Source organism: Ambystoma mexicanum, chromosome 12, assembly GCF_040938575.1.
Source record: "Ambystoma mexicanum isolate Mex_15411 chromosome 12, UKY_AmexF1_1, whole genome shotgun sequence".
NCBI classification, from domain to species: domain Eukaryota; kingdom Metazoa; phylum Chordata; class Amphibia; order Caudata; family Ambystomatidae; genus Ambystoma; species Ambystoma mexicanum.
Genome location: NC_090936.1, coordinates 49105423 through 49132884, shown reverse-complemented (window position 1 = coordinate 49132884; position 27462 = coordinate 49105423). Strand labels below are relative to the sequence as shown.

The 27462-nt window shown below is 47.7% G+C and overlaps 1 protein-coding gene across 5 annotated transcripts in view; it reads right to left on the bottom strand.

Moving 5' to 3' along the window:
• The window catches only part of ST7 (suppression of tumorigenicity 7), a 596792-nt gene that overhangs the window by 472781 nt on the left and 96549 nt on the right, over positions 1-27462 (bottom strand). For all 5 annotated transcript variants that reach the window (XM_069627934.1, XM_069627935.1, XM_069627938.1 and 2 more), the window contains exon 2: positions 16842-16924. In XM_069627934.1, coding sequence (XP_069484035.1) covers positions 16842-16924 — 83 coding nt within the window. The remainder of the gene's footprint in view (positions 1-16841; positions 16925-27462) is intronic.

Below are 27462 nucleotides of genomic sequence, written 5' to 3'. Positions count from 1 at the left end.
ACAGGCCCCACTCACAACAAAGGTTGCACGCTAGCTTGGCTGGCAGATACTAACTGCGACACCAACATCGTGTCCTCGGTCTGACCACAATGTTATCTCCTTTACCAATCCTAAGAATAATCTAACCGCTGCCAAACCAAAACTTGCACCAGCCTCCCTATCAAGAAATATTTGCAATATCTCTCTGGCCAACATGCTCCCGTGATCCATAATGGATATACAACATACAATTAAGGACCCCAACGTCATGGTGGAACTACATAACCATACTCTCCAACTAGCCATCGATAAGGTAGCCACTATGAGCTAACGGAAACCCAAACCCACAGCTCAACTGAACGGCTGTACACCCAAACCTCAAAGCACTATTTTCCACTAAGCGAGCAGCTGAGACCTAGTGGACAAATAGTCCCTCTGCTGCCAACAAAGAACACTTCACCTCACTGGCCAAATCCTACAGACAGGGAATCCTCCAAGCTAAAAGCTCAACCCATAACAAGCTAATAGAAAGCGCCAACTCTGGCTCAAAAGAGCTTTTCGCCATCTTCCAAGAAGCAGTCTCCCCACCAGATAGCTGCCTCAAAAACATCACCTGGGGAATTCCAAGATGGCCACCGACACCAGGTAGAGGTGTGTCGACGGCGCTCCAGAACCTCCAACTCACTTAAGCGGTTCCCCCACCCCTTATGAGCCGAGGAACTCAGGAAAACAGCGGCCGGCGCCCCCCCGTACCTTTGACCACCCGTAGCTGCTATATCACCCAGCAGGAGAAGGGGAAATAACCGCAGCGCGCACCGGAGGCCCGCGGGGCGAAAGGAGACGCATCCAGCCTACTGGGCAGGAGAGGGGGCGCTCCAGGCGGGACGAGATCGCAGCCCGCAGCCCCGTCCCTACGCCGGGGGAACGGATGGAGTGGTGCGGCCTCGGGGAAGCGGACGTGCTCTTGGCCGCACAGCGGGCTCTCCCGCCGACCATCGGGCGGGCGCGGCTGGCTGAGCCGGGGAGGAGGAGGAGACCCCGGGAAAGGAGGTACCTTCGGGACACACCGGAGGAGCTGCTATCGGCCCGGCGGCGGAGCCTTAGATCGGAGGTCCGCAGGGGCCGGGTGCACGCAGGGGGGGCCGCGCAAGTCCTTTAGAGTGGTGGCGAGCTCCGGGCAGGACCCTCGGCCCGTGAAGCGGAGTACGGCCCCGGGCGGTGAGTGGATACTACCAGAGCAGTGCGGTGAGCGGCGAGGGGAGCGGGGCCCGGGTGACATTTATGCTGGGCTGCTGGGCTGGCATCAGTGCCCCTCACTGAGGTACTGCCCTACTACACGCAACCCCAACAGGCCCCAAGGCAACGTTAAGCACTGCAAGGGTGGGATTCAGGCCTGGTCAGGAACAGCGAGGCAAGGAACTCAGACCCGGTCAGGAGTGACTCCCTGGGGAGGCACGGGCAGGATCAAAGGGGACCCCCCGACCTTCGAGCCACAAATATGGCAGCTAAAAACAAGGGCATGGGCAATAAGAGCGGCCAGTCGCAGCCGGACACCTCAGGCCCCATCATAGCCCTCTGGGCAAGCAAGGACGCAGCCGAGGAACGCAGGACCACCCCCGGGCGGGTGCCGGGGGGGGGAGCAGGAGCATGCCGAGACCCTGGAAGCGTCCGCTCAGATCTCACGGCAGAACCTGCACGGGTAAATGCTTTAATTCCAAGCATCTTTGGGGAAAACCTTTCAAGAGCAATTTCAATTAATGCAGGAAGTGTGTCAACTGGGGGAGAGAACGGACATTGTCGAAAAAAGCCTGCAGGAGATAGGCAGAGAGGCCATGGAGAACAGTGAAACTATCGAGAGGCTCGACACGGCAACGCAGAACTTGGAAATAAGAATGGAAGACATGGAAAACAGGTCTCGGCGGATCAACATCAGGTTGAAGCTCCTGCCGGAGATGGTGCAAGATAGGGACCTGAAGGAAACGGTTCAAAGAATTTTTGCGGAGCTACTGTGCGAGTCTTCACCTGATCAGATCGAATTGGACAGGGTTCACAGAGTGGGCTTCCTCAATAGGAACCCCAAGTCTAGGCCGCAGGACGTGTTAGCGGTGTTTACAAGATATGCTTAAAAAGAGGCAGTACTCAAGGTCGCTAGAAAAAAAGAGCCGATATCCTTTAACGACCAAAGTATTGAACTGTACCAGGATCTCGCCAGCTGTACCTTGCTCAAGAGGCGACAATGGAGCCCCCTCACCCTGAAGCTTAAAGAAAAGGGGATTAGATATAAGTGGACCTTCCCTTTTGGACCTACTTCAACTTGAACTGGATCAAGAACTGTTTGGGGAATTGAGGGTGGCGGGCCCGAGCGGCTCCTCGGAGGCGGGAAGTGGTGTCCGAACCAGGCCATGGGAATGGTCACTGGTCGGAGAGGGGAAAAGGAGGAGGCCCGTGCGGCGGAGGCCCCCCGGGAAGGGAGCTGATGCGGAGCCAGCGGCGGTGGAGTGAGCTGGACCAGAGGAGAACTAATCGGTTACTTGAATAATCTCAGGGGGTGGTGGACACAAAGGCTGTTTTGATTACAAGGAGGGGAGAGGGTGCTAAGAGCAAACATCATGGGATCACCAAGGGCGAGGAAGCCTGGGGGGCGGGGGGGAGGGAGGCGGGTGGACCAAGTTTTAAGGTCATTAGGGGTTGGGAGGGGGGCGGGGGAAAGGGGGAGAAGGGGAGGAGAGGAGGAGGGATCCTCAGGTGCTGCACGAGGGGCGAACTAGAAGTGATCCATGCACCCGGTTAACAGACATGGGGCAAATAAATGAGTGGGAGTGGGGAGCTGTTGGGGGGTCTTGAACGGCGGGGACAAGTGTCTAATTACAATTCAAGTGGGTAACGCATAATGTTAGGGGCCTAAATACCCCGCTGAAAGGGAAAAAGCTGGAGTAATTTACGAAGCGGGGAAAACCAGACTTTCTGGTATTACAAGGGACACATCTGCTTTGCAAGGACCAGAGCCGCTTAAGGTTGAGAGTGTTTGATCAGGTGTTTCAGGCGTCTGGTCCCACGAAATCAGGGGGGGGGGGGGGAGGGTGGCGCTGGCCATCAGGGGCACGGTGAACCTCCGCTTGGAAGACACCCTAAGGGACAAGGACGGTAGGTTTGTTATGGTAAAAGGCACAATTGCGGAAGAGATGTATACAATAGGGGTGATTTATGCGCCCAACACAGGGCAGGACTCCTTCCTCTGCGATCTCAAGGGGAAAATAGGTGACTGGGCAAGAGGCCAGATAATCATAATGGGGGACCTGAATATAGCTTGGAACAAGGTTAAAGACAGGTCAGGAGGGACTAAAAGCCGTGGGGGAGGGGCGGTAGCCTCAGCGGAACTCCGGGACAAAGTGGAGAGCGTAGGGCTGGGGGATGTCTGGAGGGAAGTGAGGGGGGATGAGGAGGGCTACACATTCCTTTCCGAAGTTCACGGGACCCAGTCCAGAATTGACTACATCTGGGTCTCGGCCAATCTGGTGGGTAAGGTCAAAGAGATAGAGGTTGGGCCCATAGGAATAGCAGATCATAAAATATTGTCGATGCAGCTGGAACTGGTAAAGAGGAGGAGGGGGCTGTGGGGTAGGAAATACCCGGAACACCTGCTGAGGGACCCTGTGGTAAGAGAGGAGGTAGAGGGCAAGATGAGAGAGCTCTTCGATAACAAGAGAGGGGACACGGGTGAAGATATAAGATGGGACGCATTTAAGGCCACATTGAGGGGGGAAATTATAGCAGTTAAGGCAAAGAGACAGAAACAGCTACAGGCCTTGGAGTCCCGGCTAGAAGCGGAAGTTGAGGAAGCGAGAGGCAGGGTAGCGGCGAAGCCCAGCAGGATTAACCAGAAGGACTACAGGAGGGCAGTAGGACAATTGGGGATCCTTCGGACCAAAAAAGCAGAGGGGGCCCTGCTTTTTGTGAGGCAAAAGTTTTATGCAAGAGGGAATAAGGCGGACGCCCTGCTGGCTCGCCTCCTTCGGGGAGCTGCCTCTAGAAACACAATCACGGCTCTAAACTCAGATAGGGGGGAAAGGGTTACTCGAATAGAAGATATCCAAGAGGTCATGGCCGAATTTTACGAGACCTTGTATGCTTCACAGCACCCCTGCGGCCAAGCCCAAGAGAAATTCCTGGAAAGGGTTAACCTGCGTAAAATTGAGGGGGGCGCCCAGATTGGTTTACAACAAAAGATAACGGAGGAGGAACTGAGGGGGGTTATTCGGAAGCTGCCCGCAGGTAAGGCCCCTGGCCCTGATGGGTACACTACGTCCTTTTATAAAAACCTTTGCGGGAGTGCTGGCTCCACACTTGACCTACCTTTTCAATTCTTTTTTAGGTAGTGGGCAAATCACCCCGTCCATGAAAGAAGCCAAGATTTCTCTGATTCTGAAGGAGGGCAAGGACCCCCTTGAAAGATCCTCCTATAGGCCAATAGCACTTATTAACATAGATGCAAAAATCTACACTAAGATCCTGGCGAATAGGCTCGAGGGGCTCCTCCTGGATTTGATCCATCAGGATCAGGCGGGATTCGTGACGGGGAGGCAGACAGCGGATATTATTAGAAGGGTGGCCCATCTGGTGGAAAAGGCGGAAAAGACTTGTACACCGGCAGTACTTCTGTCCTTAGACGCTGAAAAAGCGTTCGATCGGGTGGCGTGGTCCTTCCTTTTCAAAACCATGGAAAAAAATGGGGTTAGGAGGCGCTTATTTACAGATGGTCAAGGCGAACTATGAGGGCCCGCGAGCGAGGGTGGTGGTTAATGGGGCTTTAACTAGATCATTCCAACTCCAAAGAGGTACAGAACAGGGATGTCCCCTATCACCCCTGCTATATGCAGTTTACTTGGAGCCCCTCCTGCAGGCAATTCGGGAATCTGAAGGAATACAGGGAATACCCTTTGGGGGCAGGCAGCACAAGGTGGCGGCCTTCGCGGACGACATGTTGCTTGCCCTGACCAATCCCATAGAGTCGAGTACGCAAACAAGGCAACTACTAGAAGACTTTGGGGAAGCAGCCGGACTACGCATTAACATGCACAAGTCCGAATTGATGGACCTGACATTGGCAAGGGAAGAGAGGGAGGAGTTAAAGGGGACGACGCCCTTTGCCTGGCGACCGGGGGGGAATTACGTACCTGGGGGTGAGAATCACTCCGGCTCTATGTGGATGGTATGCAGCAAACTACCCCCCCACTCCTGCAAAGAATTAAGAAAGACCTCCTTAAGTGGCGGAACTTGCGGATCTCCTGGTTGGGGAGGCTAGAGGCACTTCAAATGGTTACCCTGCCGAGGCTGCTCTACCTCTTCCAAGCTATCCCTCAAGCAGTCCCGGCCAGCTTCTTCAAGGAGCTCCAGGTGATAACAAACGAGTTTATATGGGAGGGAAAAAGGGCAAGGTTGAGTAGGATGCAACTTATGGCCCCGAGAAAAGGGGGGGCGGCGGGGAGACTAGCTCTTCCCAACTTCCGTCAATATAACGAAGCAGCCCAACTAAGGGTGATTAGGGAACGGCTGCGGGAGGGGGAAGGAAAACACTGGGCTCAGATGGACAGAGCGGTCACGCGACACGAACTGGGGGAGGTTTTGTGGCTACCCAGACAGCACCGTCCGGGCCAGATGTACCTTAGCTCGATCACCAAACTAGTTGCAGATAATTGGGACAGACTGGTCCAACGGAAGGAAATTACAACCTACCCATCTCCCTTTACCCCCATCTTCAATAATAAAAACTTTACCCCGGGGTTGGAAAGAGGGGCATTCTGGAACTGGCTGGAGGGAGGATGCCGTTGGATGCGGGACATGTTTATAGGAGGGGCGATCAGTTCCTTTGTAGATTGTAAAAAGGGATTTCGCACTGGGGGGAAGGTGAACGGCTGAGATACTCACAGCTGCGACACTGGCTTCTATACCCCATGAATAAGGAGGCGGCCACTAGATCACCGACCCTTTGAGAAATTCCTGATGACCAACGACGGCTCGAAAGGCCTTATCTCGCAGCTTTATAAGATCTTGGATGAGGCTACCCCGAGGCCGCAATGGGCATACATGGGAAGGTGGGAAAAAATTCTGGGCAGGGAAATAGAGAAGACAGAGTGGGAAAATCTATGGAGGAAGATCCCAAACTAGCGAGAGCCTCACAAACCCGGGAGGCCTGGTATAAGATATTATATGGGTGGCACTATACTCCATCTCGGCTGCGCAGGATCTACCCGGACTCGTTGGGAACTTGCTGGAGGGGATGCGGCCAGGAGGGCACTGCGGAACATATTTGGTGGCGATGCCCAAAAATAGTCCTGTTCTGGGGAGACATCAAGCAGGCGATGGAACAAGTGTTTGGGGCAGAGGGAGGTATACCCCCGGAATGGTCACTATTAGGCTTGAGGCCAGCAGAAGGGCCGGCGGGTTCGAGGGGCAGGGAAGGAGCGAGGGTGATGCTCACTCTGGCAGCAATGACAATCATAGCCCAGAGATGGAAGAGCTCGAACATACCAATGTTTCAAGACTGGCTGCGTAAAGTCTGGGAGATAGTAGCGATGGAATGGGCCTCCTATGCAATGAACAATACAATACAAAACTTTGCGGGAGAGTGGGGTGAGGTCCTTTCCTTTCTCAGAGACGACTTCAGGATCGGGTAGCACCCGCAACGTTTAAGACTTCTGGATCTGGAATAACCCCGACTAGACACTTTGTGGTGACAGGGAGCTACGGAGACTTTGGAACAGCACCGGGGGTAGGGGAGAAGGGAGGAAGGGGGGAGTTATGGGGATTGTTAAAGTTGTTGAAAAATTCAATTAAGAGAATTTAAAAAAAAAAAAAATCACCACCTGGTGCTCCAACATCCAAAAGGCAATATTGGACAAAATCTCTCCAATCAAAAATCGTGGAAATAAAAGACAAGCTAACTCTAACCAATGGCACCTGTAGCTCCCCCAATCCTCCTGTTTCGAGCAACTCTCCCATTTGAATTCAGCCATCTAGATGCCAAGGGGACATCTGCCCAGCGTCGTTTAGAACAGACTGCGCTGTAGAATTCACCCCATTTATCGCTTCAATCATTAACAAACTTCTTCTCTTTGGGCGATTTATACCTTCCAATCTAAAAGATTCATGGTTCCTCCCAATCTTAAAAAAAAACCCTCTAGACCCAAATACCCTCGCCAACTACCACCACATCATAACAGCCCCCTTTCCTACCCATAAAGCTGAATAGAGCAGCATACCTACAAATTCAAAATTACCTTGAAACTAACAACCTCCTTGGCCTGCGCCATTCTGGTTTCCGTCCGAGTCATGGAACGGAATCAGCACTCCTGGACTTAAAAATACAAATGGATGAGATCTTAGACAACAGAAAATCGGGCCCTCCTCCTTTTGCTGGATATCAGTTGCATTTGATTTAGTAGACCATAAAATCCTAGGCTAAGCCCTCTCCTCAGCGGCCTGCTTTTCTACTAAAGCTGCAGCCTGGTTTGAGTCCTTCTTATCCAAGCAAACAATGAGCGTCTTCTCCAATTCAGCAGCTGTCCCACCAGCCTTAGTCACTTGCGGTGTTCTCCTAGGCTCCTGTAAATCGCCCACACTAAACATCTTTATGAAGCCCCTCTTCAACCTCCTTGACGACCTGGGTATCTCCTCCATGAACTATGCGGATGACACCCATCTCAAGCAACTGCAACGACGACTCCAACACCAAGTAAAACATATGACATCATCCAGGCCTGGATAGCTCAACATGGACAATGTCTAAATGAGAAGCACAAGCTGATTCTAGTGGGACACAAGCTGAACATTGACTATAAATCATTCATCATCGACAGAAACGCTATCGCAGTCTCCAAAGAAGTAAAAATTCTGGGGTTCTACATGGACACCTCGCTATCTCCAACGAGACATGTAAACACCACTGCCTCGGTGGCGGCATACACATCCATACTTTAAAACTCCTGTAGGCCATTCCTGACCTCCGATAGCTGCATCACGATTGCCAGAGAACTCATACTCTCCTGGATGGACCACTGCAATGCCCCATTCACAGATTCGACTTCACACAACATAAAAAATCCTCAGATCATACAAAAGAATGCACTAAGAACTGCTTTGAACATTCCAAAAAAAGAGCACAGTTTCACTAGCAGACGTAAAGCCCATTGGCTACCGGTTCGCGAACGCATTATGTTCAAAACTCTAACGCACAAATGTTTATCTAACACTGTCCCTAAATATTTATCCAGAAAACTCGCTAAATCACAATCTAACAGACCCACCCGGGCCACCTACTCGCACCTCCTCACCGTCCCTAAATTCAAACTCCACAAGGCAGGAGGCCCCAGCTTTGCTGTGGTGGCGACGAAACAGAGGAATGCACTTCCTCTTTCACTAAGATCAGAATCATCCTTCTGGTCCTTCCGCAAAAGCCTCAAAACATGGTTATTCAGCAAGACCTATAATCCACTGATGCTACCACGACTACTCTGTGTATTGTTCCTTACACACAAGAAGCTTATACTATCAGTCTACTTCATGTCGTACTGTAACAGGTGACAAAGTATGCATGTAACAATACCTGTATAAAGCTTTACTGTAACCAGCGCCCAGATGCCCTCGGGTTCGGCACGCTCTACAAATGCCAAAAAAAATTAAATAAAATGAAAGTCCTTATTGTCGGCCTAGCCAAGACGTGCCATGTACCTGGGCACAGCTCTTAAAATCAATGATATTCTAGACACATCACCTGTGACGAATCCAGGGAATTCATACCTTCTCCCCAAGGGGAAGCTACCCTCTTTGGGACTAGGGAGGTGAGCTTGCTCAGCTCAACGCCCCCTAGGGGACAGGGCAAGCAGGATTCCATGGGGGGTGGGGGTGTGAAACATCTCTGGTGTACAAGCAATTCCAAAATAGAAATGTGTTACCCTCCCTTATCCCAGGACTCCCAGTTTTTTTTCAGTTAAATGAAGAATGATGTGTGTAATGGCTCAACCTTTTTTACATCGATGGCTGGTATGGTTTCTGACACGCTCAAAATGCCATCTTGTCCATCTCTTGATTCTGGCCTACCACACTAACATGGTAACCAAACTATGAACTCATGCAGCTGGGTAAAAATATGACAATATCTCACCTCTCTATTCACTAGCACCCCACTACGCGCACCCATGCACAGCAATGTATACCCAATAGTAGCACTCCCTCCACATTAAACTCGGCAGAGCAGCTCACAGCTAACCGCAGGGCCTGCTACATCTTGAGTAATTTTGCATACACAGCTGCTATCGTGGGGTCCCCACACCGACATCGGAGACCTCAGGTTCTCCCTTGTGGGTAAAGCACTTACCCAACTGTCACTGCCACACAGAACTGTACCGCCCCTTAGGAATCGGCTACCTTCAGCCTACTACCCTCAACACTTGAGGTTTTGCATCTGCCTGCCCACCCATCTGACCAAGACCTTCACACCCTTTTTCTTGCAGCCACCAAAATCAACATAAGATTACATAACTGACTACATCCCTTTATATAAGAACAAGATTTCTAAAACCTTTCACAGAAGACCTTTTTGAAAATAGAAAACTGCATTGCGATCTGCCCCAGTAATTAACAGATCCACAGTTTACGATGGCAGACATTGACTTGCTAAGGAGCGGACCGGTACAGTAACACCAATTAATAAAAGCAGTTGATACCCAAGACTGGCGTGAAGCCGAATAAAGGTACAGTAGGCACCAATTAATAAAACCAGCGATAGCCAAGACTGGCGTGAAGCCGAATCAAGGTACAGTAGGCACCAATTAATAAAACCAGCGATAGCCAAGACTTGCGTGAAGCCGAATAAAGGTACAGTAGGCACCAATTAATAAAACCAGCGATAGCCAAGACTTGCGTGAAGCCGAATAAAGGTACAGTAGGCACCAATTAATAAAAGCCGTTGATAGCCAAGACTGGCGTGAAGCCGAATAAAATGTAAACTCAAAACTTAAATAGTAAATAAAAATTAATAAATTAATTAAAGCAGTTCATAGCTAAGACTGGCGTGAAGCCGAATAAAGGTACAGTAACCACCAATTAATAAAAGCAGTTAATAGCCAAGACTGGCATGAAGCTGAATTAAGGTACAGTAGCCACCAATTAATAAAAGCAGTTAATAGCCAAGACTGGCATGAAGCTGAATTAAGGTACAGTAGCCACCAATTAATAAAACCAGTGATAGCCAAGACTGGCGTGAAGCCGAATAAAGGTACAGTAGGCACCAATTAATAAAAGCCGTTGATAGCCAAGACTGGCGTGAAGCCGAATAAAATGTAAACTCAAAACTTAAATAGTAAATAAAAATTAATAAATTAATTAAAGCAGTTCATAGCCAAGACTGGCGTGAAGCCGAATAAAGGTACAGTAACCACCAATTAATAAAAGCAGTTAATAGCCAAGACTGGCATGAAGCTGAATTAAGGTACAGTAGCCACCAATTAATAAAAGCAGTTAATAGCCAAGACTGGCATGAAGCTGAATTAAGGTACAGTAGGCACCAATTAATAAAACCAGCGATAGCCAAGACTGGCGTGAAGCCTAATAAAGGTACAGTAACCACCAATTAAAAAAACCAGCTCATAGCCAAGACTGGCGTGAAGCCGAATAAAGGTACAGTAGCCACCAATTAATAAAAGCCGTTGATAGCCAAGACTGGCGTGAAGCCGAATAAAATGTAAACCCAAAACTTAAATAGTAAAAAAAAAATCTACACAAGTACAACAATGTTCATGTTTACCAAGCAAATAGAGAACACATCAATAATTCAGCAGAGTTTTGAAAGATTTAAAAGCCTCCTCTCAAGTAGGAACAAGGCCCAAAATAACCAAGGAGCTTGTCATATACAAGTAATCGGTGTTAGTATTCGCATATCCATTCAACCCAGTCAAGTGAAGGATATTTGCCTTGGGTTCCTAGAGAAGAGTTCCCGCTTTCCTTGTGGACATACTCATTGGATTCTTAGCAGGATGATAAAGGCAGACCTTGGATGTAGTGACTGGCGAAGTACATTTCTCAGAAGCGCTCTGAACGTGCTCCCATTTCAATTGGTCGGAGGTCCAAGATCCTCGCCAAGCCCGCCTGGTGGTGGCAACCACATTTGCATCAAAGACGATCCTAGCAGGTGCAGCAAATTTGTGAATTATGCAAAATGCCCAACTGGGAACTGCCATATGGGGATCACTGCGCTGCTCGACGTCAGCTGCGACCCAACATGACCTGGGGCACTAGATGGAAAACGCTAAGGACCTCGTACAGAGCAGTGCCTCGGGTACTCCAAGCCAATAGCTACAATGACAAAGCACACACAGCAGTGAGTCGGGTGGGCTGAGAATTACTCTGAAGCACAACTACTTCTGGAGTTGTGTGAACAGATCGAGCCTTGTGAGCATTTGGGAGGGGTCCAGAGAGAATGTGACATCAAACCATTCCAACTCTGTGCCCTGCCCCGGAGGCGATGCCCTGGATAAAACAGAATCTACAACCAGGAGTCCAATGGCAGCATTTACAGGCCACACCAAACGCGTATGCCTTATTAGAGACCTGCTTTAGAAAGAAAAGGGTCTGAAATTCTGATTAGCATGTGGGGTGCAAAGCGTAATGTTTCTCACTTACATGTATGTCACCAGTACGCTGCGGAAGTGAAGTAAACACAGTAATTCTGCTTCCTGAGATCCACACGAGTCGTATATTGAGAGGTGCCATTCACTGGCAAAGAAATGCGACTGCAAATATCAGTATTTATAAGCAAGAAACAATGCAGAAATGAATGAACAGAATCTCAAATGCCTATTTCTAACCTAAGATATTACTGTACGCAGTGTGCTCTGCAACCTTGCTAACCTAGTCCGTACTAGTAGCCGGGTGGGGGCCACAGCCAATCTGATTACTCGTTGGCTTTACCTCCTGGAATAACTCTGCTTTAAGAGCAAGCGAAAAAAATACACCCGACCACTTTCCTCTTCACTGCTGCAGACACTGTGCCTGTGCCAGCTTAATCTCCACTACGCCAATCCATGCCCACACCAAAGGAAATGGAGGAGGCTGTGCCAATGAACTGGAGACCCTGCAAACATCCAAAAAGCCGAGTCCCTTAGGACCCTAGACTTCATGCCAGGGTTTTCACAGCAATGAAGGTGAGATTGGTGTGCCCTAGGAGTAGCAGTGGGCCCGCTACCATCTGTTACGGCAGGCCAATCTAATTTTTGCAAAACAGCACGCAAGAACAGCACGCGTCAGGCAATCAAGTGAACCCAATGTAGGCAATACCTGCCAGTATTGCACTGCAGATGTGAGCAATCCGACTGTGTTCGTCAACCAAACGCTGCCCCTGGTCATCAAACTGAGCGGGATTCAACGACACGTAGCTTCCGGTGCTGAGCGGGACCAACGACACAGACACTGATTAGGAAATACCTATACAAATTTTTATTCAGGACCGTCATCAGTTAATATTCAAATAGTGCGGACAACCCACTCATAGGACTAGAGCGTCCCTTTCGACACCAACGTGAATTCTCAGCGTGTGTGGTTACTTGGTCTTAGCCGGCTCTTCGGTTCTCCTATTTAGCGTGGCTTCTCCTTGCTTACGCCTTACTTTGCCCAATTTCCGGTGTTGGGTTTCTCCCTCGTTAGCCCTTTGATCTGGCAGCCAGAATATTTAAGCTTTTTTTTTGTTAGAGTATTAAGTCCATCTATGTGCCTTTGCTGCACCAGTCTCCTGACATCTGTAGCTCCTGCTCATCTGTGACACAGAGTAGGTAAAAAGGAGACATGTGCACCCCTGACAGCAGCTCTGACCCAAAGTCACTGCAGGAAGAGACAGCATTTTAACTTCTGCACCTCTGATGTAAACCCTAATAATCGTTTGCCTTACGAAGTATGGCGGCCGGATAATGCCTAAATATAAGCCATGCCTGGTTGCGGTATGGCAAATGAAAGCACACAATTACAGAGCCACAGCACAGACATCATGCAAGGGTCAGCCCTGAGAGCCCAGGCCCAGCTATTTCAAGGCAATGTGGATTCCTGGCAAGTAAGTATGGCTGCATCCACTCAACTCAGTGGAACAATAGCCAGGAAGCTTTCTTTACCGATTTCCTGGGAGGACCAGTAACGCCGCCCCCCATGGCCCAAAACCTCTCAGTAGGAGACGCTCTCGGAATGTATGCTTCAAAAGCAGCAGTGACCCAACGTAGGCAGCCTCACACCAGAGTGCAGCACACCAAGGAGCCTGTGAAGTCAGCGGCATGGCAAAGAGGGGGAGAGGGAAGATGGGCCTGGGAAGGGGTCCCACCATCTTGGTTTTCTGTCTGAGCTCTCTTCCTTCCTATCCCGTCAGAAGGCAAGGGTCGCTTGTTACATGAGCCTGGACACTAGACACCAGGCTTGCTTTGGACCAATCCCCGGCTAGATTTTGCCTTTATAAGGACGGGGCCTCCAGCATCTGTGCATCACCTTTGGACCTCTACTGGAAGGGACCCTTGGAGGAACCACAGTGCTGCTTTTCACACTCTCACAACTTCAAACCACTTGGCTGCATCTCAAGCCATACAAACCGCATCGACCCATTGCCACAGACCGTGGCAAACAACCCGAAGTGCAGGCTGAACCTTGAATGGAGCAACCGACCCTAGCACCAACTCTACCTGCTGGAAGACATCAAAGACGCAGTTGGGAATGCCGGCTCGACCCAGCTAAGCCAGGGTCTCACCACCGACTACCTCCAGCCTGCCGACCACAGACAATTTTGCGACTCTACTATTGGAGAGGCTACACCATCGGACCAATGCAACGCCCAAACGCGAGGGGAATTCCATCTACTAGAACAGTCTCAACATTAGCTTGACTGCAGCAAAAGTGCCAAGAAACCCAGCTCAACCGTGACAAGCCTCCTAAAGATGAGAACAAGCTACTGTTAAAAAGCCCAGTCCCCCTGGTCCACGTTTTGGGACCCTTGTGACTTGTAAGCACCCCCTATTCCACCATGGTGTAGAGCCTATCCTTTTGAACTGTGATATTTGTTGCAATTCTTGCCTGGCCACCCCTGCTCAACAGGTCATCTTTATTCAATCAGATTTCTCCATTAATACCAAAATGCATACATACATAATAATCAGATAACACTGAAAAAAAGCCTTCCCAAAGAGATACCACCACCCAATAACCAATTGCCCTGCTCAAGTACCCAGAGTGCCTTACTATATTTCAGTTTGCATTTTCTGTGTTCTCTTACAGAGGCAGTTTTTGCTAAGTGTTTGTAGGTAGTTGACCATATTTCTATTGTTTTAATTAAACATGTAGATTTGCATAGAACCTTAGTCTTAGTTTGGATTCTTTAGGCCATTGCTGTTTGGGTTGCAACTGATCTCACCTCACACCCCTCTGGAAGTGTGTAGGATGCCCTCGGCCAATATTACCACAAAAGGTGAAGGGGGTATACCCTTGGGGCGGTGCCGGTTCTACCTTTATGATTGGGATCTCTGTTGGTTTCGTAGTAGTGTGGGGCTGAGTAGGCGGTTTAGCCAGAGCAGTAGTCATTTGGTCACACGTCTCCTCTAGCCTCTCTCATTTCCCCAGGTACTATTCTCATTTGCTATACACCTTCCTCGATGCTTCGCCACATGCTCGTTCCTCCGACCCTCCACATTTCCCTGCTCAGGCGTGCAGCATAGCTGCCGCTCCTTACCTTGCTCTGTTCTAGCTCCGCCTAGATGAGGTATCTACACCCCTCCTAAGGGCTCTCCCAACTTCCTTCAAAACTCTGGATACTTCCAACCTCTCGATTCTCCTCTATCTCCAAATTCTCCTTACTACTGGCTGTCCCCTCTTGATTACTCTCCCCCCCCTTTCAATCGCCTCATTATCTTGGTGGTTTCTGAATTTTTCCTTCACAACCCCTCACCTTCGTGCCACTGAGATCGATCCCTTTGTACTTCTTGATTCACTGCCAATGAGGCATGACTCCTTGATCGCTGTTATAATACAGTGGACAATGTACCTCCCAAGGGATCACCCCTTCTTTACTGCAGATCCACGCCTTACTTGAAACCAAACAGGAGGTCTCATTGGTCTTGGTACTTCAATCAATTTGAGGACTTTATCCTTAACATGCTCTGATGTGCAAGTCGTCTAAGACAGCATCTCATTATTGTTCTTTGCTTGATCAAGTCAAGTATTTGTGCCTTGAAAACGACCATATCGGTCGCAACACGCGTCGGCTGTAGGCTGAACAATAATTGATTAAATACACTTAGTGTCAATCAATGTGTAACTATTATTAGGAACCTGAATAACCTTGATTGTCGCAATAATTGTTTTTGGCATTGCACGTTTGACTACACTCCCAAACCACTCTTGATCTACACACCTCAAAATAAGCAGCCCTATTGTAGGTGCCCTGGACCCACTTCCAGTGATCTCCCTTGCTTAAAACAGCTCAGATGTGCAGGTGTTTTTGAACATGAAAGTTTACAGTCTGCCAGATTGCGGCCGGAAAGCAGCAACATTGCCGCTGCATCCTTATTACTTAATCCCGTGGATGTAGCCTTTTTATCAGCTTGCAGCTCTATTGGATTTCCAGTTCACGCATACGCGGGACAGAGCAGGTGCAGCGGACCTATGCATCCTGTGGTTTCACCTCGTCTTATTCGCTTGTGGACTGGGATTGTAAAATACAAAGATCACAGTGGCTTGCATACACAAGTCGCTCTTTCGGCACTGCTTTTGGGCATTGACCACTGCACTCTCCACATTACCTTAACAGGAACTACTTTGCCATAGTTTTGTCAGGGGATCACAACTTTGGGGCAAAATGCAACTTGGGGGTTCAGTAAACTCTGGTATAGGTTTTCAACAGGTATCTCCATAACACAAGGATCCCTTAAAAAGGGACAGTTCCCAGAGTTTGTTTATTCCGACATGCCCCTGCCACACACATGGTGTGTGCAGTGGTAAAGTCAAGCAATACTTGGGAGTCATGGTCGCCAACCACAGGACCCCATGGCTACACCAGGATTCTTCTCAATGGTCAAGCATGGGCCTTCCTCATACCCTCGTTTGGGGAGTTTTCCTATGCAGGAATAGCTCCATGTCAATCACTCTGGTGGTGTATTTTCTGCACATTTCTGGAGTACTTAGGTTACCAGAAATGAGACATTTTTACCATGAACTTGACAATATAATTTCTAATTGCGAAGTATTACAAGAAGGAAAGGTCTCTCATATTTGGTCATACCAAGGTGCTGCGACATTAGATACGTAATGTGCTAGAACCCTATAGATGATTATAACAGCGTAAAGGTAAAAGAGGGCGACAGCAACGGAGGGAGCACGGGAGTACGTTGGAGTGAGGCGCAATCAGGTGAGCCATTAGATATTTCAATACACCGGAAGGAGCATGCAATAGATCCTACACCGATTCGTGAGCCGGACCAGTCGCAAACATTACCCGCTGAAAATATGCAACGCAAGTACAATAGGCTGACCGAGTTACGGGGATTAAGCAGGTAGTACAAATTCAATCATTTGAGTTATAGGAGTACCAGTGTGCATTACACCTGACCCTCCCGAGCATAGTGATCACGATAAGGAACCTGCACAATGGTTGATCTTCAGTTCCGTCACCAGTATAAAGAAAACTCTCCAGTGGCTTGTTCTTAGAAGACAAGGGCAGTGCAATATATATTCGTATCACAACAAAAGACGCAGCCACATACCATGGCAAATTAGTGGCATAACTAACATGATATTGGGGAATAACGTTTTCAGAACTCAAAAATAATTCGATTTTCAGTACTTACCAAAATAAGTCCTGAGATTAAGGAGGATGTGCCAGTCAGGGCAACATAGAACTTGGGAGTTAAAGTGTTCAAAAACATACTCACTACAAGAGAAGAAAAAAAAGAAAATCACATTTTAGCTGGAGCCATTAAATAATGAGGTATTTATGCCTTTTAATGCTTTATACACTCAAATCATGTGAACACTTGCAAAACGCCCACGAGTATAGTATTGAACACAATCATTCAAATGGTTTGCATTTCACAGAAAAGAATGGTTATACAATGTCTGCGCTAAAGTGGTTCCGTGGCAGTGCTGAATGTGTCGTGCAGATTCCATCTGCTAAAGGGGAAGCGCGCATATTTTTGGAAATCTTAGGAGCTCTAGTAAATGGATGCACCCATCAAAGTCACATATGTGGACAAGCCACGCTTTCAGACATGGCTCTGCTTTACAAACTGTCCTTGCTGGGTATGAACCCAGATGGGCCGGCCAGCCACTGGGCGCATCATTGAACTTGCAAACCACCACATACAAGGCACCCACCAACCCCCATATACCTGCTGTTGGGCATTACTCACTGGCATGCTAGCAGCATGTGGGGCTTGAATGAGGCTCAACTTTCAGAAAGTGCAGAGCCAATGTATTCACTAAAAAGCACACTCACCCGACTGTGGTTGCCAAATCTGCTACACCATGGTATAAGTTTACAATTGAGATATTAGGCAAAGGTGTCTTGGGGACATACTCTCAAAGGGATTTTGAGTTGCCATGTATAGAACTCAATTTAAAAATTGTAATTTTCGCTTTGATAGTTTGGGAATAAAAACAAGAATACTTTAAAAAGGGAACAAGCAGTTAAGACTTGCAGAATTGTCTGGACACAGCCGTCTGGTAGCAGATGTATGTATATATATATATATATATATATATATATATATATATATATATATATATGTACACACACACACACACACATACATATAAGCGCCATGTCTAGGCTAAGACATGGTAGCTGCTATTACACATGTGCACAGCCACAAGCACATGAGGTCATATCGTCAGCTTGGTGGATAGCGATTCATTCTGGACTGGCCTGGTGTGTATTAAGCAGAACCACCACGCTCAGCACAGCCGAGCCCAGGAGGCCTTCCCTTGGATCCCCCTGAGAAGCGTGGTCACCTTCCTCCAAGAATCAGGAACATTCACTGGGAGGTCCTCTGTGAATCCTGCCATCCCTTTCCAATAGGCAGACAGAGGAAAAGGGTGAAGTTGCTAACACTGAGAAGTGTTCTTCGGTTCAGAGAGAGAGAGATCTCATCTTGGAATGTGCTACGGCTCCCAAACCTCCTGCAGAAAAGGCACGCTGGGTAAGACGTCAGCAGGCAAAAGATACTTGTTACAGCAGCTAGGATTGGACCCGAACAGGATTGCTTTGGGTCAATACGGTGGACCGTTTTTCTGCGGCAACATGCAGGGGGTGGGGTGGGGGGGGGTATGGGATTTTGGGGGTGGGGGGGGATACATTCAGTGGATTCAACTTTGGACTACTGAAGGAGGATTTCCCTGAAAACTGGCTGGGAGTACAGCCTGCTTGAAACCGCAATGAGAGGTGAAGGCTGGAGACTTCCAAGCAAGAGGCAAGCTATTATCCCCCTCCACCCCCACCCATAACAAATACCCATGGGGCATATATGGAGGAAGCTGTGGGTGGAGCAATACCTACCTTCTGATGGAACACTGGAACAGGGTCCTGCTCAGTGGTGAAGTAGCAACTCCTGCAGGTGATCTCTGGTAACATGTATTGCTTGGAAGTGCAGATCAAGGACTACTCTTGCCCCGGGAGACCTTGCAAGGGGGCCTCCCAGCAACTCTGCAATCAAAGAACATCCCTGGACCCTGGTTCCCTGCCTCCAGCTGCTTGTGAGCTACACTAATCCGGATCTTGCCTGCTTGGCCCAAGCTTGTTCATGCCAAGTGCCCTTGCTGCTTGGACCACACTGTGTGCGTTGGAACTAGTCAGCCAGGTCATCAACCAGACGCAGAATCACCGCATCATGGAGCGCCTAGAAGCCTGGCTCAATGCAACTGAACCCCCAGAACAAGAGTGAAAAAGGTATCTTAAGTGGGGTTCTCCCCCTGGCCTGCCTTAAAGGGCCGTGATGAACTGTAAGAACCCCACTCTCTACATTTCACATTACTTTGTCATAGAACATTTGCTGCTGAAACTCTTGCCTGCGAGCCCCAGTCATGACTTATTCTTACAGGTGTTACTAATGTTATTTAATTAAGTGCCTGAAATGAAGTGAACATTTTATTTAAAGGATGTTCTATTAACCATGTGTTTCTACCTTTTATCATTTTGACTTCTGACCATTTGCTGCAATGACTACGCCCTTGTAATTCCGGCCCCTCCGCTTCCCTTCTTATGCATGGTCCCAAGTCACCGGGCACTGGTGAAGTCATCTGAAATTGAGCTGTTCTTTCCAGTAGGTTGGGAGCTTGCCCCAGATGGCAGGATTCAATGGGAGGCGCTGCAGGATAGTCTTCTGGCATTCTCTGCCCCAGGTAATTCCGGCCCCTCGGCTTCCCTTCTTATGCATGGTCCCAAGTCACCGGGCACTGGTGAAGTCATCTGAAATGGAGCAGTTCTTTCCCGTAGGTTGGGAGCTTGCCCCAGATGGCAGGGTTTGGTGGGAGGCGCTGCAGGATAGCCTTCTGGCATTCAGTACTGGTACATTTCTTCATGGGGCATCAGCGATAGCCCAACTCAAGGAGTGGTCTCCCTGCCTCAACCCAAGTAAGAGTCTTCCGCCCCATGTCCAAAACCCTACGCTGGCCCCCACATGCTAAACCCAGCCCTACAGATGCAAGGGGTGTATCAGACACTCCCCCCCCCCCCCCATAAAAATAGGAAACACTCGCAAAGAAATAAAGTGGGGACCTTGCGCCCATTTGGTCACCCACACAACTACAAGCATAGGTCTGGACCAGTAGTGGACTTAGTACCACAGGAAGAAACTGCTATTACTGCATAATTGGAAGAAGTAAACTTGCATCTTTTAATGCATATGAATAACAAGGTGCAAAGGGATTATTGTGAAAACATTTATCGGCTTATAAAATACTCCCATTGGGATTTGGACTTACATTTTTATTCCTTAAAAAATCATTTTACTCCAAACTTTAAAAGATAGTGTGTAAAATACTCCCACTTTAAAATCTTATCTGAAGTACTGGGCAAACCTATGAAAGTGCTAAAAGGCTTAATGTTCTATAGCCAGCACTTGCAGTGGAGTTCACAAGTTAAACCCAAAGTTCCTAAAGAGTGTCAAAGAAATCAACAACCAAAAGTTTGAGGCTTCCTTTTTTTGTCTTTTTTTTTTTTTAAATAAAAAGGCACATTTAGAATGACTGCTCTGTGACTACACGAAGCGGTCTTTCTAAATCTATCCATTGCGCCTCTGTCGCACACGGGTGCAAGCAGGGGCTGACGGGCGCGGCCGAGGGGAGCGATGGAAGTGGGAGGTAAATTGAGTGTGTCCGTTTGCATGTCTGTGCGTGTTATGGGGCCAGGTTATGACTGTGGGGAGCGAGCAGGTGAAGGATTAATGGGGGCACTCAGGGGTGAAACCCCGCCAATTTCAGAGGTGAGGGTGATGAGGTGGAAAAGTGATATTTGGCAAATATTAAAGGCTGCAACAAATCGGGGAAAAATACGTTGTGTGTGCAGTCTTTAATAGACGACAATAAGACAACGAACCAATGAGAAGACTGAAAGATCAATCACTTAACGTCTCCCTCCACATTCTACATTGCCCCTTCTACCCACAGCAATTCATAGACGGAGGATGCTACAGATAGCTCGCCAGAAGAGAGCAACTGCTGGGCAGCAGCGCAGGACCAGGGGGAATCATGCCCATATACCTATGCAAAAGCCACACTTGCTGACCACCAAGTAGAGTACACAGAACAGAGGTCAGGAGACATGCTCCTTAGAAATCAAGGGACTGAAGCCACACTTGCAGTCCAAGTAGAGTACACAGAACAGAGGTCAGGAGACATGCTCCTTAGAAATCAAGGGACTGAAGCCACACTTGCTGACCAAGTAGAGTACACAGAACAGAGGTCAGGAGACATGCTCCTTAGAAATCAAGGGACTGAGCAAGTAGAGTACACAGAACAGAGGTCAGGAGACATGCTCCTTAGAAATCAAGGGACTGAAGGCACACTGGCTGACCAAGTAGAGTACACAGAACAGATGTCAGGAGACATGCTCCTTTGAAATCAAGGGACTGAGGGCACACTGGCTGACCAAGCAGAGTACACAGAACAGATGTCAGGAGACATGCTCCTTAGAAATCAAGGGACTGAAGGCACACTGGCTGACCAAGCAGAGTACACAGAACAGATGTCAGGAGACATGCTCCTTAGAAATCAAGGGACTGAAGGCACACTGGCTGACCAAGCAGAGTACACAGAACAGATGTCAGGAGACATGCTCCTTAGAAATCAAGGGACGGAAGCCACACTTGCTGACCAAGTAGAGTACACAGAACAGAGGTCAGGAGACATGCTCCTTAGAAATCAAGGGACTGAAGCCACACTTGCTGACCAAGTAGAGTACACAGAACAGAGGTCAGGAGACATGCTCCTTAGAAATCAAGGGACTGACCAAGTAGAGTACACAGAACAGATGTCAGGAGACACGCGTCTTAGAAATCAAGGGACTGAAGGCACACTGGCTGACCAAGTAGAGTACACAGAACAGATGTCAGGAGACATGCGCCTTAGAAATCAAGGGACGGAAGGCACACTGGCTGACCAAGTAGAGTACACAGAACAGATGTCAGAGATATGCTCCTTAGAAATCAAGGGACTGAAGGCACACTGGCTGACCAAGTAGAGTACACAGAACAGATGTCAGGAGACATGCGCCTTAGAAATCAAGAGACTGACCAAGTAGAGTACACAGAACAGATGTCAGGAGACATGCTCCTTAGAAATCAAGGGACTGACCAAGTAGAGTACACAGAACAGATGTCAGGAGACATGCGCCTTAGAAATCAAGGGACTGAAGGCACACTGGCTGACCAAGTAGAGTACACAGAACAGATGTCAGGAGACATGCTCCTAGGGACGGAAGGCACACTTGGTTAAGATATTTTTATTACAACAGGAGCTCACTTACAGCAGCAATTAAGCCGCCAACTCTCAGAAGACACTAAAAGGGCCTTTACAGCACAAAGCTTGATGACACTCAATGATGGAGCGGTTGAGGTTCTGGCTGAGAGGCGTAGGTAGCAGGTGGGAAAGGCGATATGCCGTGGGTGAAAATCCAAAAACCAAGGAAAAGCGGATAGCGTGTCCTCACATCCCATCTCACTGGCATCTGTAACGCAATGCAACATTTTCAGCTTCTATGTAGTGCTAAAGTACCCCGTAATAGCCACAACCAAAAATAGAAAACTTCCTGCAGTTTCTGCGGTGGAGCCACCCTACTGCAGTAATAAGGGGCAACATAATCAGCAATGGCAAGAAAGTAAGTTGGCCAGCAAGTTAGAAGCCATTTTGACCAACTAAACGGATGGAAGGCAATTACCACAACACAGGCGATATTCCCTTGGGAGGAAAGATGAAAAATAAACGTGAGAATCAGCTCAGCACATGAAGCAGCATCGGTGGGAGGGTTGGAGTGCCAGCAGTGAAACCGGTTTGGGGCGGGGCCGGAAAAGGAGGTAGACCGAGCAGCTAACAGCAGAGGACGTAGTGGATGAAGTAAGGCGGAGCATCGGGGGATGCAGGTAAAACGTGACCGAGGCCGGGCGAGCAGTGACCGGGTCAGGGTGCCATAAAGTATTTCACAAGCACCTTCCTTATTCAACAGGTGGCAGGCAGCTCAATTTACATTTTTTTCCTACGACACCAGGAGTTGCTATTGAATGTGCATAATGGATGCCTTGCCAATTCTGTATCCATTTCAAGATTTGAAAAAAAAAGTTACTTAGGTTATGGGAGATGATTGCAGATGATACGTATTGGATGCAATATATATATATAAAAAAAATAGTGCGGCGATAGCCACCCTAAAGTTAAGGCAAGTCAGACTCCCATAGGAACCACTCAAAATTCTATCGTTAACTTTTGATTCGAGGAATGGTTTTGGGCAAAATTTAAAACCCCTGGGCCAGACTGCAAAGTTTCGTTAAGATCCGTTAAAAAATAAACATTATTAAGCATTAACAAAATGCTTTCCAAAAGCCCTGCCTACTTCTCATTAATTTTCCCATAGACAAACAAGGTACATTTTTACGAAATCGCTCAGCCCAAACAGCTGAACTGATTTGCACCACACCCAAAACAAATTCGGGTACGAAGCATTCTCGTGATCCATGCGTCGTTAGAGTTATTCCCTGCAGTAGTTTTTTTAAATATTTGATGGAGAAGGGGGTGCCCCTTCCCAAAAATGGAGATCTCTGGGATTTACCTAAAACCGGGAGGGTTTTAGAAATGAAATAGCCGCCATCTTGTTCTTCTGTCAATGTGAGCGATATCCTTTGATAACGGGAAAAGAAAAGTAGTTTAAAAGCTATTTGCAGGTTAAAATTATTGCAAATTACTTTTGTCTAGAGGTGGGGAGGTTGAGGACAGCAAGCAAAATTTGGAAGTTATAGGAGGTCCAGGGATCAAGCTTGCAAGATAAAAAGTTTTCTGTAGATTTGGTTATAGCCGCGAATAGCCGACATCTGAAAGGAAACTGCGTCACAGAAACAGCGTGTGTTGTGAGGGGCAGTGAGGAGGGCATCTGGTGAGTGGGGAGTGCTGGCATAGATGAAGGGGCTGCTTGGGGGTCAAGGAAAGAATTCTTTTATGGCCATTCTTCTGGTATTTGTGGCTATATCCGAGGATACAATAAGACTATATATAACCGCGGCTAGGACTATTTCCGTGCCCGTGGCTATATATTTTGGGGTCAGTGTTTATTTCTTTTTGAAAGTTATTTGTATAGGTACAGTGATGTTGGGGATGAAAAATTACTGGCCATGGCCCATGGTAAGTCACCCGGTGGGTATTTTGGAGTCTTTGTTTTGGCTGCGTGTTTTCAGACTTTCGTACATGTGAGACATTGGAGAAAAATGTATTTTAAAAAGGAGCATTCGTACTCTAGTTTTAGACGCCCCATACACTGTATTTTAGCATGTGTATTGCCACTTATGGCATTATATTTTGTGGCTGTAAAGTTTTTGCCTACCCCGTTCACTGTTAAGTATTATTCTCTGCTTGCTTTATCTTCAGCTACTTTACAAAAGTACATGAGTAATGTTGTACTGTATTGATCTTTTAAGTTATATTGCAGTATAAAACCTGAAGTGAGTCCCACACCCCTTTAACTAAGAATGCGTAACCGCAGTTATTATAATAAAGTCAATGAACTGTGCCTGCAGGCAAAATAAAATGTTTTTGGTTATTTTATTATATTTATATGTGATAAGTAGTCTTTAAAAGGGACTGTTTTGGGGTGTACAGAGTGCAGTATGTTAGTATATTTGGAGTAACCTTCATTAGTTAGGTGTACTCCATGTCTATAGAAATTGGCCATGTAGAACTGTATGTTTTTGTTTGAAATCCATAATTGGTTGTGGTATCACGAATGCTGAAACTTCTTTAACTTTTTTCCACGATTTCTCAATTTTACTATTACAGGCGGTGGTCCATCTCCATTTTAGTTTGAGTCAAATTGGAAAAGGAAGATGGTGTGAGGAAATAGTTCCATTTGTTTTCCCATGTCTTGTTTGGTCATTAAAGAAAGGGGCACACATTGTGCATTCACAAAATCATTGCATCCACAATGAATTGCTATGACATGTGGCTGCCCTGTACTTTTCAGACTGAACAATTTTGGAAAAACGTGGAACCAACGCATGCCCCGCATTCCAAACCATTTAATTGCAAAATCTCTCAAACCTAGGTCCATGTCAATATTTCGTTTCTCCCAAAACAGCCAACTGTCTGCGATCAGCCACATAGTTTTCAAACCAGCCATGATATCTGCAGTCTTTCTCCGTTTCCAGGAAAATGATTCCTAGTTTTAATTTCTAGTAGTTTGCATGTGCAAGGTATGTATGATGTCTGTGTTTTCGAAATTGTAATTGGTGGATGGTACTGTTGTAATTATCCGTTGCTATACAGCAGCCACTCAGTGCGTGACGTTGCTACCCGCGGGTAGATCTGGCGCTGTGTGCAGCCACGGCTATATTGTGGCAAATGGCACGTAGTGTTTTTGTGGGCGTATGGTATCTGCGGCTATCTGACATTTTGGGTGGAGTAACATCATAGATATGAGTTAACAACATGGTGCAGACATATTGCAAGCCTGTGGCGAAAAATGGCCTTAATATTGTAAATGATAGAGCTGTCGCCAGTTGGCCCCTTGAAATGTGTCTGCCCAATCAACAAAGGCGGTTTAAAAAAAGAATGGCGTCAAATCTCTGCGGCAGCTGTTTTACTTATCCACATGGGGTGTGTAGATTGTATTGTCGAAAACATGATTCAGATAGTGGTCAATTAATGTTCAAAGGTGATACTTTATTAATCCTTGATCCTAAATTTCAATTTGTATATAGTGCAAAAGATGTTCAATTGTAATATTCGCAAACGTTGTCAATTTCGTAATATAGTATTTCTCAAATTGTGGTCCTCTACACGTGTAGGAGGATGGTTTATATTGAGTGAATCACATGCACCATATTAGACAACATTTGTGAAACCAGCAGGAATGCAATATAAACCACCAAATTATGATGGTAATAAATAAAAAAAAACAGAGCAGAGGTTTCCAGTCTTTTGCTCTGCAATAATGTTCCAAAAAGCTGAAGTTTGCAAATTCACCAAGCAGACTTTTTCCCAGAATGAGCGGTGAACATTTCTCATTGCATCTCCCATTTCTATTACCACCTCAGTAACCAGTACACAGACGATGAGGCTCGGGTTTGCTAAACACCAACACCACCATAATATACAAGCACCGCAAAGCGCATGCACACCCGCACATGTGCAACGGTAATTCCAGAATTGCCTCATGCAGCCAATCAATCAGCATGGTCGGCTCTGCTCACACTTATGTACCTCAAATGCACCTTTTTTAAATGCAAACACCAAGGGGCCATGCACAAGGCATAGGCTATGCTAAGTGTAAGGGTGCAGAGGTATGGGTCTGACAATGGTGGCAGGCAAAGACTTATTAGATGAAAATAAAGGAGGACACACCCCAACTAGCCCTAATACTAAGAGGGGTTCCCCTGTCTCAACTAACAATGCAATGCAATCTGTCGCTGAAGAGCCCACCGCCGTGTGTCACAATCGCTAAACTCAACAACTGATGGGTTTTCAGCTGCTTCACGTTGAGACTGTGGTCTGAGGGGGAAGTCTCTCTTCCTCAGGTTTGTAAACATACGGCTCCAGGTGCACCAGATTTCTCCAAAATGCAGTTCACAAGCAATGTTCCCATTTCAATCATAGTCTTCCATGTGGTTTCTTTGGCATATAAGCTTCTTCAGCTCTTTGGCCGGGGGGTGGGGGGGAATTATCTCCCCTCTGGTCTCAGTTTGTGGTGTTAGGGGGTGGCTCCTTCCCCCTAACCTTTCTCAAGTTTCTGCAGGTGGAATGTCTCCCTTCACTGGCCTGTCTCAGATTTCTAAAATAATATACTTGCTGGGGACAGTCTCCCTTCCTCTGGCTTTTCTCAGGCTTCTTGGCAGTTCGTGTTGTCAGGCAGAATGGCTTCTTTCCCGGGTTTACTTTATCTTTCGTTATGCACAGCCCACCTGGCTCCAGGTATTGCGCGACTATGAAGAGGTACTGAGGATCATTTTTATGGTGCGGGTCCCAGACTTGCTTTTTTTGTGCGGCCCTCCTTCTGGATAGACTTGGTTCACTCTCCTGCCAAGTACTAATGTGCGACACAAGGTATGCCAACACCACTTCCCCTTGGTTCGGGTCCTAGACCCTGCATTCTTGACTTGCTCTCCCTTTTGGACTCTGCTCCACCTTCAGAGCCCCAGCGCCGTCTGCACCTTCTCTCCCGTTCCGCGACTGTCCTGGGTCTTCCCTTGCGTCTACAATCAGCTGTGGGGCATCCCCAACCCTCGTAGTTTCTCTCGACTGCGGTCTGCCTTCTCGCGCTGTCCTGCTGTAAGGAAGGCCTGGAGCTTCTCTTAGTGGGACTGTCGAGTGGTTCTCCCACTGCGGACTGGCCACGTAACGTCCCGCTCCCTTCTCGGCATTCCGGTCTGCTTTCTTCTCTCCTGGGCCGTGCTGGCTCTCGCAGCTCCTCCATGGAAGATCAGACATATTTTGCTGTCATTCTTTCCTTTTTACATGTTCAAAGTGTCCACATTGAAAGGTGCGTGGACCTTGATATGCTCCTCATTTCTCTGCATTACTCTCCACTGGGTTAGGCGAGTTCTTCGCTGTCTCTGTTTCTTGATGTACTCCATCTAGGTAATCCCTACTCTTCCCCGTCTCAGTTTGTCTTCCGAGGCTGGGATCCTGTACTTTATAGCAATATATAGAGGTATTGGTAAGTGCAGAGGTGGGTGTATGGTAGCAGGGATAGAGGGTGGAAATACTGCGTCTACCATA